The sequence below is a fragment of the Anopheles arabiensis genome, chromosome X (genome assembly GCF_016920715.1).
Source record: "Anopheles arabiensis isolate DONGOLA chromosome X, AaraD3, whole genome shotgun sequence".
NCBI lineage: Eukaryota > Metazoa > Arthropoda > Insecta > Diptera > Culicidae > Anopheles > Anopheles arabiensis.
Genome location: NC_053519.1, coordinates 4,893,766 through 4,916,956, shown reverse-complemented (window position 1 = coordinate 4,916,956; position 23,191 = coordinate 4,893,766). Strand labels below are relative to the sequence as shown.

Here is a 23,191-nt window from a genome sequence, read left to right as displayed (position 1 = left end):
TTTGTAATTTTAAATAGTAACCACGCCGTTGAACTCTAATGAACGCTCTAATACGCTTTGATTGCGCGCGTTGCAGACAGGTGAGAGGGTGAATGTCGCAAACCAGTCTCACCTACACAGTAATGCAGCAAAGCACACCGGTAAACAAGCGAACTTATTAAAAATTAGCGAATTTAAGGATGTGTAATTGGATTCGCGATAGTCTCTCGGTACAGTGAGTGCAAAAAGTATTGGTCTAGCTGAATATTTTACAGAAAAAGGCGAATACTGACCCTCAATAGGCATGGGGTGGTAAAAGTAATGTAATTGGTGGGATAAACATACACGTTTTGCTAAAAAAGGCATAAAACTTGTGCAACAGCACTGATATCATATTGAGAGTGTACTAAGCCGTATTCATTAGTTTGGTTTCGGTTGGTTGGGGGTTTGGGGCAAAAATGGAACATTTTTAAGTACAATTTCCTAGAACTGGGACTTGCAGCACTTAAAACATGCAAGAATATACATGCCCATCTCCTTTCCTATCAGTTGGAATCATTTGCAGCTGCTCAACTTTCCTCACTGTACCCGTTACACGAGATGTTGGTGCTGCATCTTAGCATACTGTTCTAGACATACTAAATGACGACCGTATCACCACTAAACGAGGACCGTTAGCACGTCGAAAGCTCAATCTGTTAACAGAGCTTTATTTCAAATGAATTCTTGTTTTAGAAGATGCCCCTTATCCAATTTGGACTCTTTCGGCGGATGATATTATTCAAAAACAACATTTTCGTAACAACTCCCTCTTTCAAGTAATAAAATTTCCAGATAAAATGAATTGCATCATGACCTATTGACAAAACGTGACGAACCGTTTATCCGTAACTTACTGACAATTGCTAAATGCTCTGCTTCTTGGGTTATTTTTAATTTTTTTGGACAATAAACCGCTCCTTCCGTTAGATGATTAACGAACTAGGATGGCTGCTTAGTTGATAGTTTGGCCATTTTTCGGACACCAATTATGTGTCAAACGCTGATCAAACAAAGGATGTGGAGTCCTCCACATTCATCCTAAAATGGTTTGCTCGTCATCATACCCCATTCCTCTAACTCCCCCGCCTTTAGTACCTTTCTGACCGCTCGAATTCTTAGTGAAACAACAGAAATGGATTGATTTTGCCTGATAATAATAAAGGCATTTGGCGACGATTTTGGTTTTGACAGTTAAAAGTTGTCATTGAGAATAAATTTGATTTTTTTTAAAATTTCTTGCTGAATCGTTACGTATACATTTCCAATGCTTCCCAAACTACCCGATTTTTAATATCTATATCGTGTAAATGGCTTTTGAAGAAAAATTAATACATTATCGAACATGATTTTAAATAAACAAATACGCCCAAATAGCCAGCTCGTACTTTATAGCTGATTTAGGGCTGTTTAACGAAAAATCGTTCCGATGTCGTACTTTGTGGCTGATTAAGAAATAAACGGTACTTTGCGGAACTATGGAGCTTTTTAACAGGCACATGGTACTCTTTGGAACTTTGCGGCTGATTAACACTATGTGTAGGGTTCATGATGGAACTTTAAGGCTTGTTAAGAACGTGTACCGAACTTGGTGGAACTTCATAGCTTTTTAATGCATGACATCGGTACAAGGTGGGTCTTGTCAAAGTGTCAAAGACAGACGCCGCCAATCATCTCATTGCTGCTGTACAAGTTAGATTAGTTCTTTGAAGAAGGGATTATGAAGGAATTGTGATTGTACAGTAAATTGTGATACGTTTCGTGTAATTTATGAATATTAAGGATTGAAAAATATACACATGTACACAAACAAAACAAATCCTGTTGTTTATTTCATCGATGACGCTTGCTTGAAAATAAAACACAAAGCAAAATAATCCCCGGCACCGTAGCTTAAGGAAGCTGCTTAGGCGCTATTTAGAAGGACCACCTGGAACTTTGATGCTGTTTATCTACTGCAAAAGGCGAATTAGAGCAGCGATCTTTAGCGTGCCAAAATGAGCTGCTTAAGCAATTCTGGTCATTTGGGCGATATCATAGATTTCGATTCTTCAACTTCGGGTGTACATTTTATATTCACAGATATTCGACTTACGTCTTGCTTTGGGGCATTTTTTCGGGAACAAAAACAGTCGTATCTCGGGGGACATCTGTACATTTAATTCTTGAATACTAGTGATGGGTGAAGTTGGCAAAAATCCGGAGTCGACTCCGATCCAACCACGAAAATTTTTGAACTGAAGGTAGGTCCGGAATGTAGGTCCACCCAGCAATATCCGGGATCGTTCGGGGTCGTCCAGGATCATTTGGAGTCGTTCGGTGTCCGAGTCATCTGAAGTCGTCCGGAGTCGTTCGGAGTCGTTCGGAGTCGTTCGGAGTCGTCCAGAGTTGTTTGGAGTCGTCTGAAGTCGTCCGGAGTCGTCCGGAGTTGTTTGGAGTCGTTCGGAGTCGTTCGGAGTGGTTTTTCATTAAGAGTGGAATCATTCGGGAGCGGAATCGTCCGGAGTCGTTCGATGAAGGAGTCATCCGGAGTCGGCGAAGACTGGCAGGATACGATAGCTGGGGCATGTCATGAGGATGCCGAACTCATGCCTCACACAGAAGGTGTTCGACAGCGATCCCCAATTCGGCACGAGGAGCATGGGAGCACAGCGAGCTCGATGACTGGATCAGATGAAGCAAGCGACCTTTTGAAGATCGGTTGTCTACATGGACGGGAGGCTGCAGCCAGGGACCGAGCATCCTGGAGAATGATTGTTGACCGGGCCATGTCACACCGACATGCTCTATCGTGAGCAGGCCAACAAGAGAGATAGAGAGAGAGGGTTTTCGGTGTGTCTGGCAGCGGCCTAAGCGTGCAGGTCGTTACGCCAATTAGAAGAAGAAGAAGAGGAATTGAAGACACAAAATATGGACACTCAGCCAGAGCACATTAGCCCACTGTGCATTACAGAAGCACACAAACCACCGCAGCTGATAGCATGGTGGTGTGGGTGATGAAGCCTGTTAATCGTGTGTATGCACACCCACACAGACACTCCCATACGCCCACCTACACAGTGTGCTAGAAGTGTTGCATGGGTAGAAAGTGTTTCTAAAAAAAAAAACAAAAAGAACCTAAAATCCTCTGCTTTTGCGAAAATTGTATGAAAAACTCCAAAAAAAATGGGATTTCCCCAAACCGCGATAGCCGCACGGGAGATGTCAAAAGTGAGAGGGAGAAGGCGATAATAGCTCCATTGCGTTCCAACTCGATTAAAAAATGACGAGCAAATTATCCTCCAAACGCACACCATCACCATACGCACACGCATATGCAGTTGTTTTTGTGGGCGCATCTTGCCCATTCACACGGTGGGACAACTGTCAAATCGTTTTATCTCTCTCTCTCTCTCCTCTATTTTCTCTCTCATTCGCTCTCCGTCTCGCTCCTAAAACTTTCACATGTGCGTACAGCGGGGTACGTGCGTGCGTGCGTGTGTGTGCGTGAGAGGGATGAGTGCTAAAGGGCGAATGCGGCCGCTGCAACGCGGTTGCTTATCGAAAACAGTAGCAGCAGCAGCAGCAGTCGATCGAGAGCAGCACAGAACGACAGAACGCGGCTGAGGTAAACGGCGCCCTATTTCACGTGATCCCGTGTGTGAGTGGTCGGTCCGGCGGCACGCACAGCAAAACAAACGAAACACGCGAGCGCGAACAACAAAAACAAGTGAAACACACACGCGTAAATATTGTGCGCTGGGTGTAACAGTGCTCGGGAGGGATGGGGGGTATTGTAGCAAAGGGGGTGGGTGCTTGTGTTGAACAGTGAACCCCATCACACACACACACGCCCACATAAGCCACAGAGAGAATGAGATGTGTTCCGTCACTACACAACCACAGAAAAGTGTGATTTGTTAGTTTATTAGTGTCAATGTTGCTTACCAAAACAAAAGCATCCTACCGTTCGGTTTGTTTGTTTATCAAATTTGCGTGTATATATATATATATGTGTGTGTGTGTGTGTGTGGGTGTGTGGGTGTGTCTGCAATAGTGGAAATCGGTACAACAAAAAAACTAAAATCAACCTCAAAATCCTTCTTCCCGGCACTTTTCCGGCGATCCGTGGGCTCCCCCTTACGGGGGACAATCAGATGCTTTGACAGCTGCCCACGAGCCAGCAGTAGGGGTAGGGGGAAGAGGCAAACATACATTTAGCCATTAGAAAGCAATTTCGCTCACAGCAGGTAAAAGTGAGACCGTTTTTCTTCTAACGGGTGTGTGTGGATGTCCACACCGAAAGGGAAATTTGGTCGCAGCACAAGTGCAAATGCGTTTTCCGGTTTATCGCGAGCGCGCGCGTGTGTGTGTAAGTTGGTTTCCCTAGCAAGGGGGTTTTGTTTACCTGTTGCTTCTGTTGCAGCATGTTGCCCGTCCCGGCGTGTTCTAGGCGAAACCAGCCGCCCATCCGGTGCGGTTGGCCAGGGATCGTCACACCCTTTGGCTACGAAAGCGCGTTTGAAGAAATTGTGTAAATTTGTTGTGCGAAAGCTAGGGTTTTCATTTCACTAGGGAAAATTGTATTCCACAGTGAATTTCGAATATACAAAAAGCCAGAGAAATAGAGAGAGAGAGAGAGAGAAAGAGAGAGAGAGAGAGAAAGAAAGAAAGAAAGAGATACAGATAGAGAGATAGAGGATTGGAGATAGAGAGATAAAGAGTGAGTAAGCTAGAAAAATGAAGAGAAAGAGAGGAATAAATAGAGAGATAGAGAGAGCGATCGAGATAGTGAGATAAATAAAGAGATAGAGAAAAGTAGAGAGAGATAGAGAGAGAGAAAGAGACAGAGAAAGATATAAAGAGATAGAGAGAGATAGAGACAGATAGAGATAGATAGAGATATATAGAGAGAGATAGAGAGATAGAGATAGATAGAGAGATGCAGAGATAAAGATAGAGAGATAGAAAAATAGAGAAGCAGAGAGAGATAGCTAGTAAGAAAGAGATACACAGAGAGAATTAGAAAGAAATGAAAAAGAGAGAGAGAACGAGAAACAGAGAGAGAGAGAAAGAGATAAAGAGAACGAGAAAGATAGAGATAAAAAGAGAAAGATAGAGATAGAGAGAGAAATATAGAGATAGAAATAGAGATAGAGATAGAGAGTGAAAGAGAGACATAGGGATAGAGAATGAAAGAGAGAGATAGAAATAAAGAAAGAAAGAGAGAGATAGAGATAGAGAGAGAGAGAGAGATAGAGAGAGATAGAGAGAGATAGAGATAGAGAGAGATAGAGAGAGATAGAGGGAGATAGAGAGAGATAGGGAGAGATATAGAGATATGTAGAGAGATAGAGAGAGATATAGAAACATAGAGAGAGATAGAAAGAGATAGAGAGAGACAGCGAGCGACAGCGAGCGACAGAGAGAGACAGAGAGAGACAGAGAGAGACAGAGAGAGAGAGAGAGAAAGAGAGAGAGAAAGAGAGATATATAGAGAAAGGCTGAAAGGGACGGAGAGAGAGAGAAATAGATAGAGAGAGAGATAGAGAGAATAGAGACAAATCGCAAGTTCTTTTTTTAAATCCTTCATTTGTACTTAATTTTTTACACACATTTTCGTCAAAAGTGCCTAAGGGCAGAGGATCTGCAAGCAGTTGAGCGGTGCCTAATTTTGGTAGTTCAATCAAATAATAAGGGTTTGTTCAGTTTTTTAAAGACAATTTCCTACATGCTCTAATTTGTACAAGCTGCAACTGCTTGTTGTAATGTGCAATAAGTGCAACTTGGCATCGGCCGATTTTATTACAAACTCTTTATTAGTCGAGCGCCATGAAGCCTCTGTCTGTGCTTTGGTTTTGTGGTAGATTCATAATTTTCATATTTTCATATCCGCGCTTAGTATCCGTTACTTGCCGACCCCTGGCGAGGGATTAAAAATATGCTGCGTGTTGCTAAATTTTATCTGCAATTGTCTCTCTCTATTTCTCTCTTTTGCATCTCGTTGTTCTCCAAGAATGTTGTCCGGGGCGAGAACCGATCGCATCATCGCATCGAAATTCAGCAACACCCCAGCGTCTTACAAACATAATTTAATGCATGCACAAACCTCATGGTTCCTACCTCATCCCGGGTGAATCTAGCGAATAGGTGAAACTGTTCGCGGAATGCAATGCTGGCCATTAAAACTGTGCCCCGGCGGTGTGGCCGATGTCGTTATTTACACGATTTTATCCCCCTGGTACACTAATGGAGTCGTGTTTGCGTTATGTTAATTACCCTATTTTCGGCCGCTACTGTTGTGCCCATTGCTATGTTATGCCCTGCAGCTGGGCGCATTTTAGGCGCTACATTTCCTTAATATACTTTTTGTGGGTGTGTGTTTGTTGTCGAATCTTTTCAAATCCATCGGGCAAAAGAGCGAGAGAGAGAGAGAGCGTTTTGTTGAAATTGCTTCTAATGGATGTAACATGCAAGAAATGAAATGAAATTAACAAATATCCAACCTCGTCCGGGATTTGGTTGGAAACATAACGATACCATTCAGCACACGATCGACCAAAAAAGCACCATCTAAAAATAAGAAATTAGTATAATCAATCACAGGAGCCAATAATTCACACGTTTATTATTAGACGTCGCTCATCCCAGAGCGACACCCAATTTAATCGATTATCTTTGATAATCTTTCAGCACACACGGACATACACACCGTTTGCTGTCGAGGCCTTGGGGTGTGTTAATTTGATTTGCCATGCCATTTCCATGTGCGTAAGATTTTTCGTGGATCGCTGGTATGGTGCGGCAAACGGTGGCTCCTCCGCAACGGCCCTTGCCCGAGCTCCTGTGCGTGTGTGTGTATGCATGTGTTTTGCTTGCTTTTTCCCACCCCTTCTGTACATCCGTGGGGCGTTACCGCCCATCGGAAGGTTAGTTTGCTCTTGTTTCCATGCGCCTTCTTGTGCGGGGACCCCGGGACGTGTGGGGAAGGCAGTAGTAAGGTTAAGCCCGAGAGGTGGGATCTATTTACGGGGCGAGAGACAACACAACCAACCGGCACACGGGGACTATCGGGCCAGGATATTCGCGTCCTTCGACACCAGACTAGACCAAACCTGTTGCTTTCGGGCGAACGAGAAAGCGAGCAAGAAAGCGAGGTTTGTGAGGGATAAAAAGTTTCGATGTGTGCCGACCTTTTCGCATTTTTCCTGCACTCTGTACAGCACAATTTGATCTCAATACATTGTTTGTTTTGTTCCTATTTCATGCCAACCACTACCAATCGATGTAGAAAGTGAGAAAGAAAGCAGCCGAACAGAATCTCATTGACTGCCGTGAGCTGCGGGAACCGCTGGAACCACCGGAGAATGAGCTGCCCGCTGCAACAGTAACGCATTGGGTAAGTTTCTTTTGAAGCTAGATTCTGGTAGGACCGTGGGCGTGTGGCTCCTTGCCGGTAGGGCGCTCTCAACTCTCAAACAGTACATCTGGGAACCCGCCCAACAATCAACTCCTCAATCGCGCTCGCGCTCTCTGCGTCAATCTCCTATCAACCGAACGGTCAATGTCAAGAGTTGTGCTAAAAAAACGAGCAGCAAAATCAAAGTAAACCCTCCAGCCAAATTAAGCGTCGGTACATGTGGAGCTAAACAAAAAACATTCCCACTCCCCTGGAGTGCATTCGTTGGCTAAGGGCTGATGTCGGTTTTTGGCTAGAGTGTTTCGTTCGATTTGTGTTTGAGCAACAGCAACATCTCATGCGTTAAATTCTTTGATGGAAACGCTTCCTGGGGCAAGAGAGTTTTTTTTTCTACAGCTTCTCAAATGTGTGAATACATCTTAAATGTGATTACTTTTGATCCGGCATAAATTTTATAATTTTTTATTCTTTCAATTTTAAGCATCACTGTGGATAAAATATGTATTTTTGAATTTAATGTTTCAACGGACTCTTCAAAAAGAAACACCTGTTGCTACTGTACGCTTGTAATCAGTTCATGATTCGCATGGCTGAATGGTGCTGTGGTTAAGCCGGCGGTTGTAATACACCACACATCATTGGTTCAAATCTACCTGCTGCTTGGGAGGGAAGTCTTTTAAAGGCGTACAATTTAAATTCGCCAATGTGTTTCTACATCCTCTCTCCCTACACAACGTAGTTTCTGTGCTATTAAGAAAGAAAAGTAGAATGTATAATATGTGAGTGTTTTTAGTGTGGTTTTTAAACCTCTCTTCAATCAAAAAACCCCACCAAAATACCTGCAACTACAACCAACCGCGCGCGGGCTCCATATCTCCCCACAAACAAACCCACAGCTTTCACCATAATCCAGAACAATATTTGCTGGAAGTGTGTGTCCTCCCGTCGTGTGGTTGTTGTTAATAAGTTCCAAAACATTAATTCACCTTCTAAAATACAACACAGACAGACAGAGGACGTCGAAAGCGATTGACAAACACACACACATACACATATGGATGCGGCGGCAAACAAACGCGGCCGGGGCAAGGGCACCACGCGCTCGACGGGACGAACAGTGGCCGCCGCCGTTGCCGTTGGTGGTGGTGCTGCTGCAAACTCCGGGCCAAACTCACCCATCGTCGTCCCCCCGTCGGTGGTAACGCTGGAGCGACGTTCGACCTTACCCATGCCGAGTATTAGTGGCAGCAGCAGCAGTACGGTCCTCGGTAAGTTAACCTTTTTTTTCACCAATCAAAATGTAGGGTAGCTATAATCCTAGTCCTGTGTCTTTCCCGCCCCAGGAGTGGCAGCTAACGCGACCGCCACTACCTCCACCACCCCCACCGCTAGCGCGCCTAGCATACAGCGCAAGCTGCTGCGGCTGGCCGGCAAACGGCACACGGGCAAAGGGGTCAGTCTCGGTGCGACGACCAGCAAGCTGGCCTGCAGCAGCCGCACGCATCTCGTGCGGAAGGCGCTGCCCGTGTCGGGCGCGGTGGTCGGCAGCGTGGCCGACCGGTTGCATCACCGGCACGGCGGTGTCGTGCCGCCCATCATCAGCACGGCGACGGCGAACCGGAGCAGTGCGAACGAGGCCAAGCTCGGCAAGCACCACCATCCGCTGCCGAACCAGCAGAACGGGTACGGGACGGCGGCGGGCAGCAGCTACGCCCCGATCGTGCCGTATGGGCCGGGTACGGGTTTGCTGGACGGAGCGGAGAACCATCAAGCTGGTGTTGCGGCTGTCGCCGCCGGTACAAGGTAGGTCGTACTTACTTCCCCTAATGATAACACAACCCCATGTGGGAAGAAGCGTCCATTGACGTGTATGAGCATGTGCATGTGGAAGGCGGAAGACGACACCTGTGCTGCGTGAATCAGATCACCAGATGGGTGGATGATTTCAGCTCGACGGAGATTGACGCACTTTCGAGCCCGGGCCCTGCAGTTCCATTCTTGCCGAGCAGTGCGAGCAGGCCTGGTCAGCGACGTCCGCCACTTTTCGGGCGAGCATTTTCGGTGGGTTGTTGTGGTTGTCTAAACAGACGCGCGCGATCTTATCGGTGCGGTCTCTTGGTGTACCTCCCTAGCGATAAGGCGGGTTGTGCGCTCGGAACAGATGTCTTTAGCAATCTTCAGCGCACCAGATATACATTCCTTTCGTTGTCGCTTTCTCGCTCTCTCTCTCTCTCTCTCTCGCTCTATCTCGCGGATGTCATAAGCGAAGACACATATGGCGTAAGCGCCCTGGCGTGGTACAAAACAAAGGTGCCTCCGGGTTCCACAATTGAGCTGGGCGATAAGAAAACAAAAAAAAAGATGCGATACCCGGGACGGGAATGGAACGTGGTGGTGTGGAGGGACACCACACACACACAGACACATGTAGCGGGCTGCTGGAAGAAGACATTTGTGATAGCTACGTACGCACAGAAGGGAAGAGGCCTATTTGGACGTCTCTTGGTGTCTTGTTTAGTGATGGGCCTTACGCGACTACACACTCTACGGGATCGATTCCGACTCGTTTCGTGTGTGTGTGTGTGTGTGTGTGTGTGTGCAACTGAAAGTCCTCTAAAGTAGTTAAACATTTGCGTATTGGAATCGTACATGATTTGCAGGTGACTGACTACAGAGAGCCTACCGAACTCGTATGAACCCGTTCAAGGTTGAGATAAGAGGTAGAGCGAATACGTCACGCTTTGCAGTGAGTTGAATCAAAGCATTCGAGTGGCTAATAGAGAACCAGACATCAAGAGCATGTGGGAGGTAAAGAAGAGTCTAAAGAACCCTTAAAGCCAAAACTTTTCGTGCTACGTCGAAGCTTCTTTTTCATCTTTGAGGATCTTGTCAGGAATAAACTACTCCTATTATACATTAAATCCTACAAAAACTTTTGAAGTCATAAGAACCAAATGTAACTCGAATTCGAGAAGAGCGTTAACACAATTATTAGTAGGTTGAAATTTACCAGGAATATGAATCGTAAACTCACTCTTGTGCGGTTCAGTTCGCTCTGAGTGAGGTCGGAGGTTTGTCCAGAGTTTTGGGAGTGAGTTTTAATTACATAGGAATGAGTCACTAGCAGAGCAGGAGTGGATGAGGTCCGTAGAAAAAAACAATCCAGAGAGTCACTTTAAACTCTCGACGGCTCCGATTCGATAGGTTGCGCCCATCACTTCGCTCACGTTCCCAGTTCCAATAGTGGTTGGAATAGTGTGTCCCCCTCCCCCAGGCAGCCAGACGATGACGACAGCAATGTGTGTACTATTTATTCATACACGATTTAGTGTCTTATCGACCCCGGGCAGTGAGATGATGATGAATCAATAATTTATTCACTCTGCCCAAGGTGCGATAGACACCCATGCCGGAGACAAGCTTCGTCAGGAATTCCCTTGTGACGAAGCTTGCACACACACACACACACACGTGCTTGGTCTAGAATGGCGGTAACCCCTTGTTACCCGCGCACCTGCACTGGTTGCAGTCGGTGACGTCGCCAGACTGGCGCCTACTTCAATGCTATTTCCTGCTGCCGCTTGGGTGACTCGGTTAGTAGTGGGCGCGCAGAAACCGGCTGACATGCAGTACCTACCCTGGCACCGGGTACAAGAAGCTGTGCGGATTTCCCGTGCTTGCCTGCGGGGTTTTTTGCCTTCTTCGTCCGATTCGCCGAACTGCCCGCTTGCAACCCGGGAATGGAATCTCGGATATCCAAATCCAAATCCCAACGGACGGGTGTGGGGCAAGAGAAGGCCCGATGATAATGAAGCGCTGCAGTTCCAGCTAATGTCAGACACGGCGTCCTATCCTATCATTGCGAGTGGGCGGTGTGTACATCAGCGAAAGCATAAGTGCACCTGTTCGCGTGCAAAAAACGGGCGGGGAAGTCAGTCCGGACGTGATTTATAGGGCACCCGTTGGGCCCGTTGTTTCCAGGGTGGTGCTCGACAGTCCCAGACAGTACCCGGGCAATCTGTCCTCCCAACCGCCGAGCCGAGGTGACTCACCCGGTTCGGGGCCCATATCTTGGACGGCCTCTTGTGGTGTTTGCGTCCAGATTAGGGAAGTAATTTATCAGCACCGAGGCTCAGAACAAATCCGAAGTGTTGGGCATTTTGTTCGAGCATCCGAGCGACTCTTCTGTGTGAAATCTAGTAGCAACCTGCGGTGTTCCTTTGACCCCACGGTTTCTCTGGTGGAGTAGGGCGGAGCATCCTCCACTTCAGTCGGTCGTGCGCTTTGCAGTGCACTTCCGTCCTCGCGTCTCTCACACTTCGTCCAATCGGCTGTCCGGTCCAGATGGGTGATCTCGGACATTCGTCGTCACCAGCCGAGACATCGGCACAATCGTGACTCGACAAAACAACACCCCCGGCAAACAGGGAGGAACGATAGAACGTGAGCAGTGCTGTAGATGCCTTCCGCCACAGAGAATTAGCGAGTGCGAGAGAGAGAGAAAGAGCACGAGACGCCGTAGTTTGAAGGTGTAGTTCGTGGTCGTCGGTCCCACGATGCGCGAGTGATAGTGGAGCGTTGCTGGCGGGACAAGATCGATTAGTACATCTTGGAGGGGATAGCTTCTCGTCTTTTTGATCTCCGGCCCGGGCGCTCGGACCTGTCAGTCTTGTTTACGCCGCCCGACCGTCAACAGCGCGGCACTACACTTCCGCGCGATCGGCGATCTCCGGTAGTACGCAGCTACGTCAAGATCGTTGCACTTGAGAGGGCGCACGCGCCCGCTTTCAACACGAACGCACAAGTGGGCAAGCAGGAACAGGAATTGGATTGCCTGAGGGTGTCTTTCTGCTGGGACATTTCGGGTTTCTAGTAAAACTCAAAGTCCTCCCGATTGTAGTGTAGTCAACAAAGATGCCTCGGGCGTTACGGTGTGCAAACCTGTGCAAACCCCAGCTCTATACTGAAACCAAACGTGTGTAGTGTGTAACACCATTATTGTAGTCTCTTTTTGCATTTGGTAAGAAGTCAACGCAGTGTTTTGGAGTGTTTGAAACAAGTGTGTTTTGGAAGTTGTCCGGTGCCAAAAGTTGCTTGCTACAGGCGACGAGCGAGTCCGCGAGGCACCAATCAACCGCTTTGTTTCCCGACTGGAGGTGGAAGACGGGCGACGAAGAAGTAAAGGTAAATATACTCATCAGCCGTGTCAGGTTTTTGCCTTCTGATCGTGTACAAACGCGCCCACCCGGGCGCACTTGCACGATACGCCCGAGCAAGGTCACTCTCGATACCACATGTTGCAGCAGGGGCAGGCGAGGGGGAGTAAATACATTTTTGGCAACGTCCACCAACGCTACACGGGGCGTCTCTTACGATGACGGTTGATGCAATGCAATATCTATTTCCAGTCCGCAAGCGCGCCCTTGGGATCACTGCAGTGTAGTCCTCCCAGCGCGTTAGCAAGTTTAGGCCCTTCCGAGTATTACGACTCCGAGTTGGGGCAGTTTTATGGCAGGGCATCGGTCGTTACTGTTGCGTTTGCCAAATCGGCCCAACAGCACCGTTCGGGCGTGCGACACGCTCTGCGGTACTTGTTTTGTGCACACAACGCGCGCCACACTGTGTTCCCCGCGCCGGAGTAAGGTCTTGCTGACACTGTCCGCGTTTACGCGGCTCGGTGCAGGAATCCGGTACCGCTTACCGGGGCGCGATGTGTTGATCGAGTTTCTAGAGCATGTCTAGAAGTTCGATACATACCGCAACCTCCCGCATCCCCCCTCCACGGGTGCGTTTTGCGCGAAGATATCGCGCGGCCGGGTGCACGAGCGCATCGCATCGGTCCCCTTGGCGCGGTGTTGAATATTTATTTACGATTTCAAAACGCTCTCCACCATAAAGCGTACGGTTTGAGGAAGTGGTGCATGGCCCCCACGGCACCACATTGCCACCACGACGGGTTTTTTGCAAAATTCTGAATGAGATAGATCTTGGCTGATTTTCTCAGAATGATTAACGGCGACTTAATTGCGGTCGCGACCGAGACACGCACAGCAAAAACCCGGTTTCTCCCACATCGGAGTGTCTGTGTGTATGTGTGTTGGGATTTGTATAACGCGTCTAGCGTACACGAGGCGCACCGAGTCATTACATGCGATGTAACTATCACTCGACCTTCCCGCCCGCCCAGCACCAGGCTGTGGATGATCCATCCCTTCTTCCCTTCTAAACAATTTGATGGGGCGGTGGTGGTGGACGGCGACGACTGGACACGCGTGCATTCAATGTAATAAGCATTGGAGCACGGGCGGGGTTTGGTTTGTCGCGCACGGGCTTTGCATGTTGGATGCGTTTTCGGTGTCGGCTGCAACATATTCAAACCGCCGTCCTCAAGGGATTTCCAATTTCTCCTTTTCTTTTCGGTTTACCTTCACCTTTACCACAGTTCGTCTGCAGGTGCGTGTGTCGCCTAGGGCGCTTTCGTTTTTGCTTGCTTTGGCGCAGCGGTACGCAGCGACGGTACTGCACTGGGCCCGTTGTGTGTGTTTATTATTTTTTTAATGTACGCTGTACTGCAACAATTTGGTAGGGTCGTAAATTGATGCTATCGTATAAAGACGCAATCATATCGCAGCGGCAGCGCACTAATCTGGCCTGCGTGCTCGATCGTTTACGGAACCGGAGGAGCTAAAAATAACGCCTGTACAGTGGTGCACATAACGTTCGCAACTGGGAATCACAAACGTTTCAAACGAAGATTAAATAAATAACAATAATGTTGTTTTACCCATCAAATTCATCATCAGTCAAATCAAATCAATAATAATTATTAAATTCTCATAACGAGTTTAATCCGTTCCAATGACCCATTCGTTATGCGAAAAGCTCGTTATGCGGAAGGCTCTCTTTCATACAATTTGTATGAAAAGTGCAATTATTGGTTCCAGATCAAGAAAAGTGTAGGTATATGGGGATTACCTGCATCACAACCGTACGGAATACCTCCAAGTGGCAACAGTAATGCATTCTTCAATTCTCAGTATCGAAATTCTCGCCTTCAAGAGCAAGTAGATCAAGAATGCAATGCACAATTGTTAAACACACGCTTCCTAGGGAGGTACACTACACACTAAAGTCCACGTCCCGTCCACTTCCACGGCCAAAGCCCAAGAGAACCTCCGATATTATCAAATAAGAAGGAAAGAAATGGAGCAAATAAACTGAAGACAATACCTCACTTGCTCCACCTGTTGAAAAGCGCAGCAAAACTCTGAGCTCCGCTATCTGATCTGAAAAGAGTTATCTAGACGTAGAGTGAATGCGCCCAAGGCCCGACCCGGCTTTTTTAGAATTTTTGTATGACTTCGTGAGTTTTGGACTGACAGTAGGTGTTAATGTGTCACCTCTCTTACACTTTTCCTCAACACTTGTACCTGTCTCTTTTGAAAATAGCGTGATATTTAACGATTCTTAGTATTGAAACACTCGAAATGGTCACAGTATCTTATCGGGATCAAACAAGAAATTGCTCGTTATGTGAGATTTTACTCGTTAAGAGGGGTATTCGTAGAGCATTAAGATTTGTTCGATATGCGAAAAAATAGTTATATGGGGTACGCGATAGGAAGAGTTCCACTGTACTGTACCTCATTTTACTTTAAATAGTGCATTTTGACGAGACAATTATTGGTACCAAGTTTCTGTACTTAATCGGTAATGACGGTAATGAACGGTAGCAATCGGTAGTCACAGATAATTATTTGTACATGCTCTTTTCCACGGTATGCTTCAATCCTATCCGGCCACTAGTTACGTGTAACTAGCTTCATCTTGCCACATTCTGCAACTATTTATTTTGAACATTCTCATTGCTATTGCTATGCCAATCTTGACCCTTAAAAACACAAGGGTCTTGCATAGCCAACATGATCGTTTCGTCCATTTCAACCCTTTCAAAACTTCCACAAACCAACAAAGCTTCTAAATGGTAAACCGACCACGTTCAAACATTCGTTCCATGCTCTTTTAAAATAGATTTTACTATTTTATTGTTTGAGCCGCAGTTGAAAACGCTTGCAGATGTTTTTCCAATTGTATTTTAAGTTTTCTCATTCTAACGGCGTATAACCCAGTGTGTGTGTGTGTCCGAGTGCACGATGGACGATATTTTTGCGTGCATTTATTGTTTCACATCTGTGCACGAGGGTACACGCTCATGGTCAGGAAAAGCTGCCAAAAATTGTACCACCATGTGGTGTTTGTTTTATTACTAAGAAAAGAGTGTCTGAGACTCACTCCACCTGTGGATGTACTTGGACGCTGTTGAATGTATTACGCTTTCATGTGTCGTTTGTTTTTGTTGGCCGATGTTGTTTCTCAAAGAATCGTGGGCAGTTATTCACTTTGAAGGATTTTGAAGGTATTACTTTCTCTTCACATTTCTCATTCCAATCAAGTTATAGGCTTGCCTTGAATAATTATGAGGTGGTTTTGATTGGTTCATCCATGTAAATAACTATAAGCAAAAGATCTTTCTTCGGTTCAGTTTAGATTTGAACGCATAACGGGCATCTCGTTAAGCCATGCATTTCATGGCTGCACCACGCGGCTAGTCTCGAAATAGATATGTAAATTGAGCATATACATGATAACGAAAGAGGAAGTATTGAAATATTTGAAATCTTTTTCTTGACATATTGGCTGTCAAATGTCGATCCTTTTTTGTTTGAATACTAATTTAGTAAGAGCTAAGTGTACTAAAATATGTCTAAATAAATAATACTTATTGATTATATTCGCAATTGTTTTGTCCCACACCGTACCTAACATATCTATCGACTCCCTCGGTTCTCCACAGAATGGTTGCCACGTCCGTGTCTCCGCTGTCGCCGCAGACCCTATCGCCCTCGACCGGATCCTCCTCGCCGTCCACGATCTCGCCGGGCGTGTCGCTTGCCGCCTCCCCGCTGGCCAGCTGCACCGGCCGGCAGAATGCACCGGCCGGAGGAAGTGCGCGCACGGCCAACAGCAACAGGGGGGCAACCGCGCCGTCCGTACCGTTCCGGATGGCGCCCGGCACCGACGGTAGCTTCTCGGTTGCGGGCGTCCCGCCCGCCCTCATCAGCTCGCGCGACGGCAAGATACAGCTGCAGATAGTGACGCAGCCGGAGCAGCAGCACCGGGCTCGCTACCAGACGGAGGGGTCGCGCGGCGCGGTGAAGGACCGCAGCGGCAACGGCTTTCCGGTGGTGCGGCTGGTCGGCTACAACAAACCGTGTCCGGACGCCGCACATCTTCTACCAGGCGTGCAAGGTGTCGGGGAAAAACTCGACCCCGTGCGTGGAGCGCATCCTGGAGGGCACCAAGTACATCGAGGTGCAGCTGAAGCCGGAAAACAACATGACCGTCACGTGCGACTGCGTGGGCATACTGAAGGAGCGGAACGTCGACGTGGAGTACCGGTTTCCCGACCAGACGGCGTCCCGCACGAAGAAAAAGTCCACCCGCTGCCGGATGGTGTTCCGCACCACCATTACCGGGGAGGACGGGTCGACCGAGACGCTGCAGGTGTCGTCGCATCAAATCATCTGCAGTGAGTATAGGCGGGCGAGCCGTGTAGCTTGGGGCGATAGAATCACTACTACAACATGTTCAATTCTCATCTGCCCTACCCAGCGCAACCACCGGGCGTGCCGGAAATACTGAAAAAATCCCTCATCTCCTGCCCGGTCGAGGGCGGTCTGGAGCTGTTCATCATAGGCAAAAACTTCCTCAAGGATACGCGCGTCGTCTTCCATAGGCCGAAGGCGGTGCCCGCACACTCGGCATTTACGCGCACGGCAGCTGCCGGTGCGGCCTGGGAGCATGCGGTCGCTCCCGACAAGGAGCATCTGAATCAGGTAGGTCGGGACGGGCCTGAACAGTTTCATTCAGCTTCAACTCTTTCATCTTTCGTGCCGCGGGAATTGCTTCACAAACGGATGAGTCCCAAGTTGGCACGAGCGAAGAGTGGAAATGAGCTGCATGGGGGGAAAGAGTTAAATCCAGTGCTGCAAAATGTCACTGTCATTGTCATAAACAATTCTGACTGAAACAAAATCCATGTCAGCGTCATGTACTTGTACATGTCATTGTGAAAACCAAAGGTGAGGATCAGTCGATGTGACCAATACATGCTTGGTGACATTTTAGCAACCAACGCTTGGTCAGTCACTATGTCATGACTTTTTTTTACTGTGATCGGTTCTGCAAAATGTCACTGTCATAGTCATGACAATTTATCGTTGAAACTAAATCATATCAGCGTCAAGAGATCTACTGTGATGATCAGAGATGAGACTGAAACAGTTGGTGCGATCATCATAGGCTTGGTAACATTTTGTGCAACCAACTCTTGGTCAGTCACTTGGTCGCCGCATTTTCTGTCGGTGATCATCACAATAGTCATGGAAGATATGTGTGGCGTACTGAAAATGTCATGACCAAGTGAGCTGGGTGTTACAAAAAATGTCACCAAGCTGTGTGTACGTGGGCAGATTTGAGCTTCGTTTCAGTCATGAGTGTTGGTGACTGAAACAGTGACAGTTGACAGCAAGGAAATAGTCCTGATTATGCTAGCAATGACATTGAGCTCAGCTTGTCAGTCAGAGACTCAAGCACTCGGCTCTCTCGCTCGTCACATCATGACGCACTTTCATTGAGTGTCAGCAATGAACATGTTCATTGTTTTCGGTGGTGATCGTGACATGATGGTCATGACATTTTCCCTGCACTGGTTCTCGATGAGTGCTTTAACTCTTCGCGTCAGCAAGCCACTCACGGCTGATTTTTCATCCCCCTTAGAGACTGTGATGGAAATAAACCAAATCATTGTAACTCACACTCACTCTCAATTAACTCACGCAAATTCTAATATATTGTTGTTTTCCGTTTCGCCCACCTTTTGCACAATCTGACAGGTTCATCTCATCTGCAAGGTGCCACCGTACGAGCGGCAGGACATTACCGAGCCGGTCACGATCAAGCTGTACATCCTGTCCAGCGGCAAGAAGAGCGAAACGCATGACTTTATCTACACGCCGAAAGGTGAGCATACGGCGCTCAGTGCCGCGACCACGGTGGCTACCATCCCGGGGCGCCGCAACCGTTTAGGTACGGCCGTTGGCCAGCAGCAGCCGCAGCAGCAGCAGCCGCCGCAACACCAGCAACAGCAGCCGCCACCAACGTCGCACAACTATTTTAGCGAGCTGGCCGGCCTCGGCAACAATGGGGCCGCCGGGGTGCAGAACGGTGGCAACGTTACCGCCGTGCCGAACGTTGACGGTGCTGCGCTGGCCAATGCGATCAATGCGATCGCGGCCACGGCCGCCGGCATGGGCGAGCTGCCCGGCCCGAACGGAGCTGCTGGCGGTCGCTTTGTCTGCAACGGCAACCGGACGGAAGGTATACTACTACTACTACTACTACTACTGGGTTGCCTGTCGGCGGCACCGCGTCGGTTGGTGGTGGTGGGATGAAGTGGTAGTGCTACGGGAATGGCGAGGCAGGGAGGGACATTAGCTGTGTGGTGGATTGTTTGGCAGGGGCAGACATTTTAACAACAACATTTAAAAACGCATCCTAACTCTAATCCTAAGCGCACGCGGAAGCGATTTGTGAGCCTTGAATAGGGGTGGTAGGAAGTGTTCAATCCCATTGGTGCAAACTACGGCACGGTGAAGGTAAAAAGAGGATGCAATCACTACGTTTTGACAACCCTGTTTAGCTTTTGTTTACCTTCCTTACCTTGTTCTGTTCGGTTTGATCGTCTTAGATGCTCTGTTTCTTACTCTCTGTAAACAAAAAAAAAAAAAAAACAAGACGGAATGTTTGGATTTAGTAGTCGTGGATGTAGGCCTTTATGCTAAGCTTTGCATCTCTAGTTGGTTTCCCGTGTACAAATGGGGCACGACTAGTCCGTCCTCCAGTAGTAGTTGTTGGTCATATATTTCTACAGGGTGTCCGTTTATGATTATAGTTAGCTTGGTTTTTGGCGTTGTTATTAGTTTACGGATCACTCCCTTAGCGCGCAGTAGGTCTGCTGCGAGTAGCTTTAGTAGTACGTTGCCATTTAGCCAAAACTGTCTGTTTTATCGTTCGCTTAGTAGGATTTTAGCAACATCAGCCTAGACTGATTTATCTTTTGTTTTTGCTTACAAACCATACTATATGATTTAGTCATCTAAAAATACTACAAAACAACTAGAAAACACACACATACATAAACAGATCGTGTTGACTGTGGAGGGTTGAATGCTGGTAGAGTTGAGCTGGTACGACAGTACTACAGCTCCATCTTGGATCATGCGTTAGTGTGTGTGTATCGGTGTAGTTCGCCATTATAATTTGCCATGTGTTTCGTAGTAGTGTTGGTAGTGTCGTTGTCGTAGCGCCAATAATGTACGCGGGTCCTTTCAGTTCTGTTAGCGGTTTGCGATTGCTTGCTAGCTTCTTTGCAAGAATGCGTTTTTGGATGAAGTATATTTCATTAGTCTCGTATCGCTATTAAGTATTTAGAGACACGGTTTAAGCGTTTAGTTTCCTACATCTCGATAAAGACTTTTCATTTGTACTTGTCCTTCTCTCTTCTGTGTCCTTTTCGGGCGTTCCCTTTCCAGCAGCCGTGTCGCCGTTCGACGAGCCGGCGAACGTGCACGCCAGCCGGCCAATGTTTCTGCGCACCTCGACGCCGCTCGAGATCGAGGCGAAGGGCATGATGCCGCCGCCGATCAACGTGCTGCCGACCGGAAGTATTATCCCGCCCCAGTGCCACCCGGGCGTGCTGTCGCTGCCCTCGCCCAACCAGTCGATCCAGCCGGCGGTGGACGTGTTCAAGCCGGAGCTGGTCGAGCCGGAGTGCAGCCGCAGCCACATGGCGGACGAGGAGTCGCTCGACCAGTTCGCGGTGAAGGCTTCGCTGGCCCGGTTCGGTGCGTCGGTCGAGAACTCGCTTGACGGCATCCTGTTCGCGCCGGTCCCGGCCGAGCCGAGCATACTGTATCGGCGGCGCAGCGTCCGGCAGCCGAGCATGGAGATGGAAGATAGCTGCTCCAACATGTCGCTGCTGGCAAACGACAGCCGCATGATGGACCTACCGAGCGCTGGCGGTGCCGCGGCAGCAGCCGGCGGTGGTGGTAGTAGCGGGGGTGGGTCGCTGTCGATCGGGTCGCACTTCGACACGGTGATGAACATTGCCACGCTGACGTCCTTCTGCGGCAGCCTGCCGGTGGCACCGATGGAAACGAACTACATGGGCGGGGAGCCGCTGGGCACGGCCAAGCCGTCGCCCCTGCCGGTCGACTGCGACATCAAGAGCATCATCAAAACGGAGCCGCAGACGCCGCACGCCTCGACAACGCCGGTTAACATGCAGCTGGACCAGTTGCTGGCAGCTTCCGGCGTATGCAGCGACGCGATTGCCACGCAGATCGAGGCGGAATGTTTACTGCAGCAGCAACAGCAGCAGCAACAGCAGCAGCAGCAGCAGCAACAACAACAACAACAAAAACAACAACAACAACAACAACAACAACAACAACAACAACAACAACAACAACAACAACAGCAACAACAGCAACAACAGCAGCAGGAGCAGCAACAACAGCAACAACAACAGCAACAACAACAGCAGCAGCAGGAGCAGCAACAACAGCAACAACAACAGCAACAACAGCAGCAGCAGCAGCAACAACAACAACACCAGCAGCAACAGCAACAACAGCAGCAGCAACAACAACAACAACTCCATCTACAAACTCAACAACAACAATTGCAGCAGCAACAACAACAACAAATGCATCAACAAACTCAACAACAACAGCAGCAACAACAACAACAACTGCAGCAACAGCATCAACAAACTCAACAACAACAACAACTGCAGCAGCAAACACTGTTAGAGCTGTCGAGTTTGGCCGCTGTTGGCGATGCTGCTGCCGTACAGAGCATACTGCAGCAGCAGGATGTGCTACTACCGCCAACCACCGTCACCGGCAGCCCAACAACATCGATGATGCAGCAACAGCAGCAAGAGCAACATCAACAACAACTGCAACAGCAGCAGCAACAACAATTGCAACAACAACAACAGCATCAGTTGCAACAACAACAACAGCAGCAACAACAACAGCAACAACAGCATCAATTGCAACAACTACAACAACAGCAACTCCAACAACAACAACTGCAGCAACAACAGCAACAGCAGCAACAATTGCAACAACAACAACAACAACTGCAGCAACAGCAGCAGCAACAACAACAACAACTGCATCAACAGCAACAACAACAACAACGATTGCAGCAGCAAGAACAGCAACTACACCATCACTTGCAACAGCTGCAACAGCAGCATGAACAGCAGCAACAACAACAACAACAACAACAGGTGTTGGCGGAAAAAATGGACGTCGGTATGGTCGGCGGACCGGTGGCCGTGTGCAACGCCATGCTAATGGATACCCAGCTCCCGACCCAGCAGCCGATGGACACCTCGGCACCGCTGCCGATCGCCTCCCCACCCACGGTGGTCGGTACGCTGGGCGTGGTGCAGCTGGCCGGGCGCGGTGTCGTCGGCAACGGGGTGCCGCCGGAGGTACCGGTGTCGGTGGTGCAGCCGGTCAGCGCCGTGCCGGCGGTGGGGGTGGCCCGCCCGCTCGAGGCGGTCGTCGAACCGGCCATACCGATGGACTCGATCGGGCTCCACCCGTCCCAGGAGTCGCTGGCGGAGGAGTCGCGTGCCCTCGCATCGGAGCTGACCGCCATGACCGAGACCGAGCTGATGAACTTCATCTGCCCGAGCGCGTTCGATGCCGGTAGGTAGCTGGCGAGGCCTGTCCGTTCACTGTTTTGTGCGTTTTTGCTAATTTTGCTTTGTTTTTAGTGTAACGCCCAATTGTCATGCACCGGCAGCAGTGGCTACCAAGGAGTAACGGAAAAAAGTAGGACAACAGCCGCGCATCTAGAGCTCTAGCGGCGGGAGTGTAGATGTCAAGCAGCGTGTATTGCATATACCAAACCGTTTACGTTTAAGAGTGTAGTTTGTACAATCCATGCTTCATGGAGAGAGAGAGAGAGACAGATGTTTTAATCGCGAGACAAGCCTGCCGCTCCAGCAGCAGTTACAGTTAAAGTTATACTAGTAGTAGTTACTCTCCAACGCCAAATCACGGGCACAGCACAATGCTACTGTGCGAAATCCGAGCGGGCGCTACAAGCGCTCCGAGGCACGCCTTGAACGGAGCTTTTCGGTTCGGTTTCTGCCGCAGCCGCAGCCGGCTACGGTCGCAACCTAGTTGCGCAGTTCCTAGCGGCGGCCGATCGTCCGCTGAGGGCTGAGGGAAGGTGGCCACACGCGTACGCGTACCAATGTAATGTTTTTTGCCATATTTAGTTCTCTCTGGTCGCGATGCACCGCGGGAAGAGCGTGCGGGATACAACAGTATATTAGCACACACCTAGTAAACGCCATACATGAAGAGAGTTTGCGGAAAGGAGGTGGTAGAATGGGACAGTGGGACACGTAGTACGTGCTATGCGCAATGCATGGAAACAACATAAAAAACACACACAAGTATTTTTCACCATTCGAGTGAAACCACGCACATTGTAGGCACACATTCATTTTCAAACTAGTTGTACTCAATTTTATTCCTAATAACTAAACTCGTACACACACACACAGCACCGTTTCACTATCGTGCACATAAAACAACCCTGCGCATTTGCTTCAAACGTAAA

At 48.5% G+C, this 23,191-nt stretch overlaps 1 protein-coding gene across 1 annotated transcript; it reads left to right on the top strand.

The window, feature by feature from the left end:
* The first annotated feature begins 3,502 nt into the window (after nucleotides 1-3,502).
* Nucleotides 3,503-22,451, top strand: LOC120905525. The gene is given in 11 exon segments (XM_040316378.1): nucleotides 3,503-3,625; nucleotides 7,289-7,396; nucleotides 8,423-8,685; nucleotides 8,761-9,220; nucleotides 16,272-16,694; nucleotides 16,696-17,006; nucleotides 17,090-17,313; nucleotides 18,373-18,856; nucleotides 20,071-20,993; nucleotides 21,651-22,266; nucleotides 22,335-22,451. Coding segments are annotated over 9 exon segments (3,660 nt in total). The 5' UTR covers nucleotides 3,503-3,625; nucleotides 7,289-7,396; nucleotides 8,423-8,471; the 3' UTR covers nucleotides 22,340-22,451.
* Nucleotides 22,452-23,191: the final 740 nt, after the last annotated feature.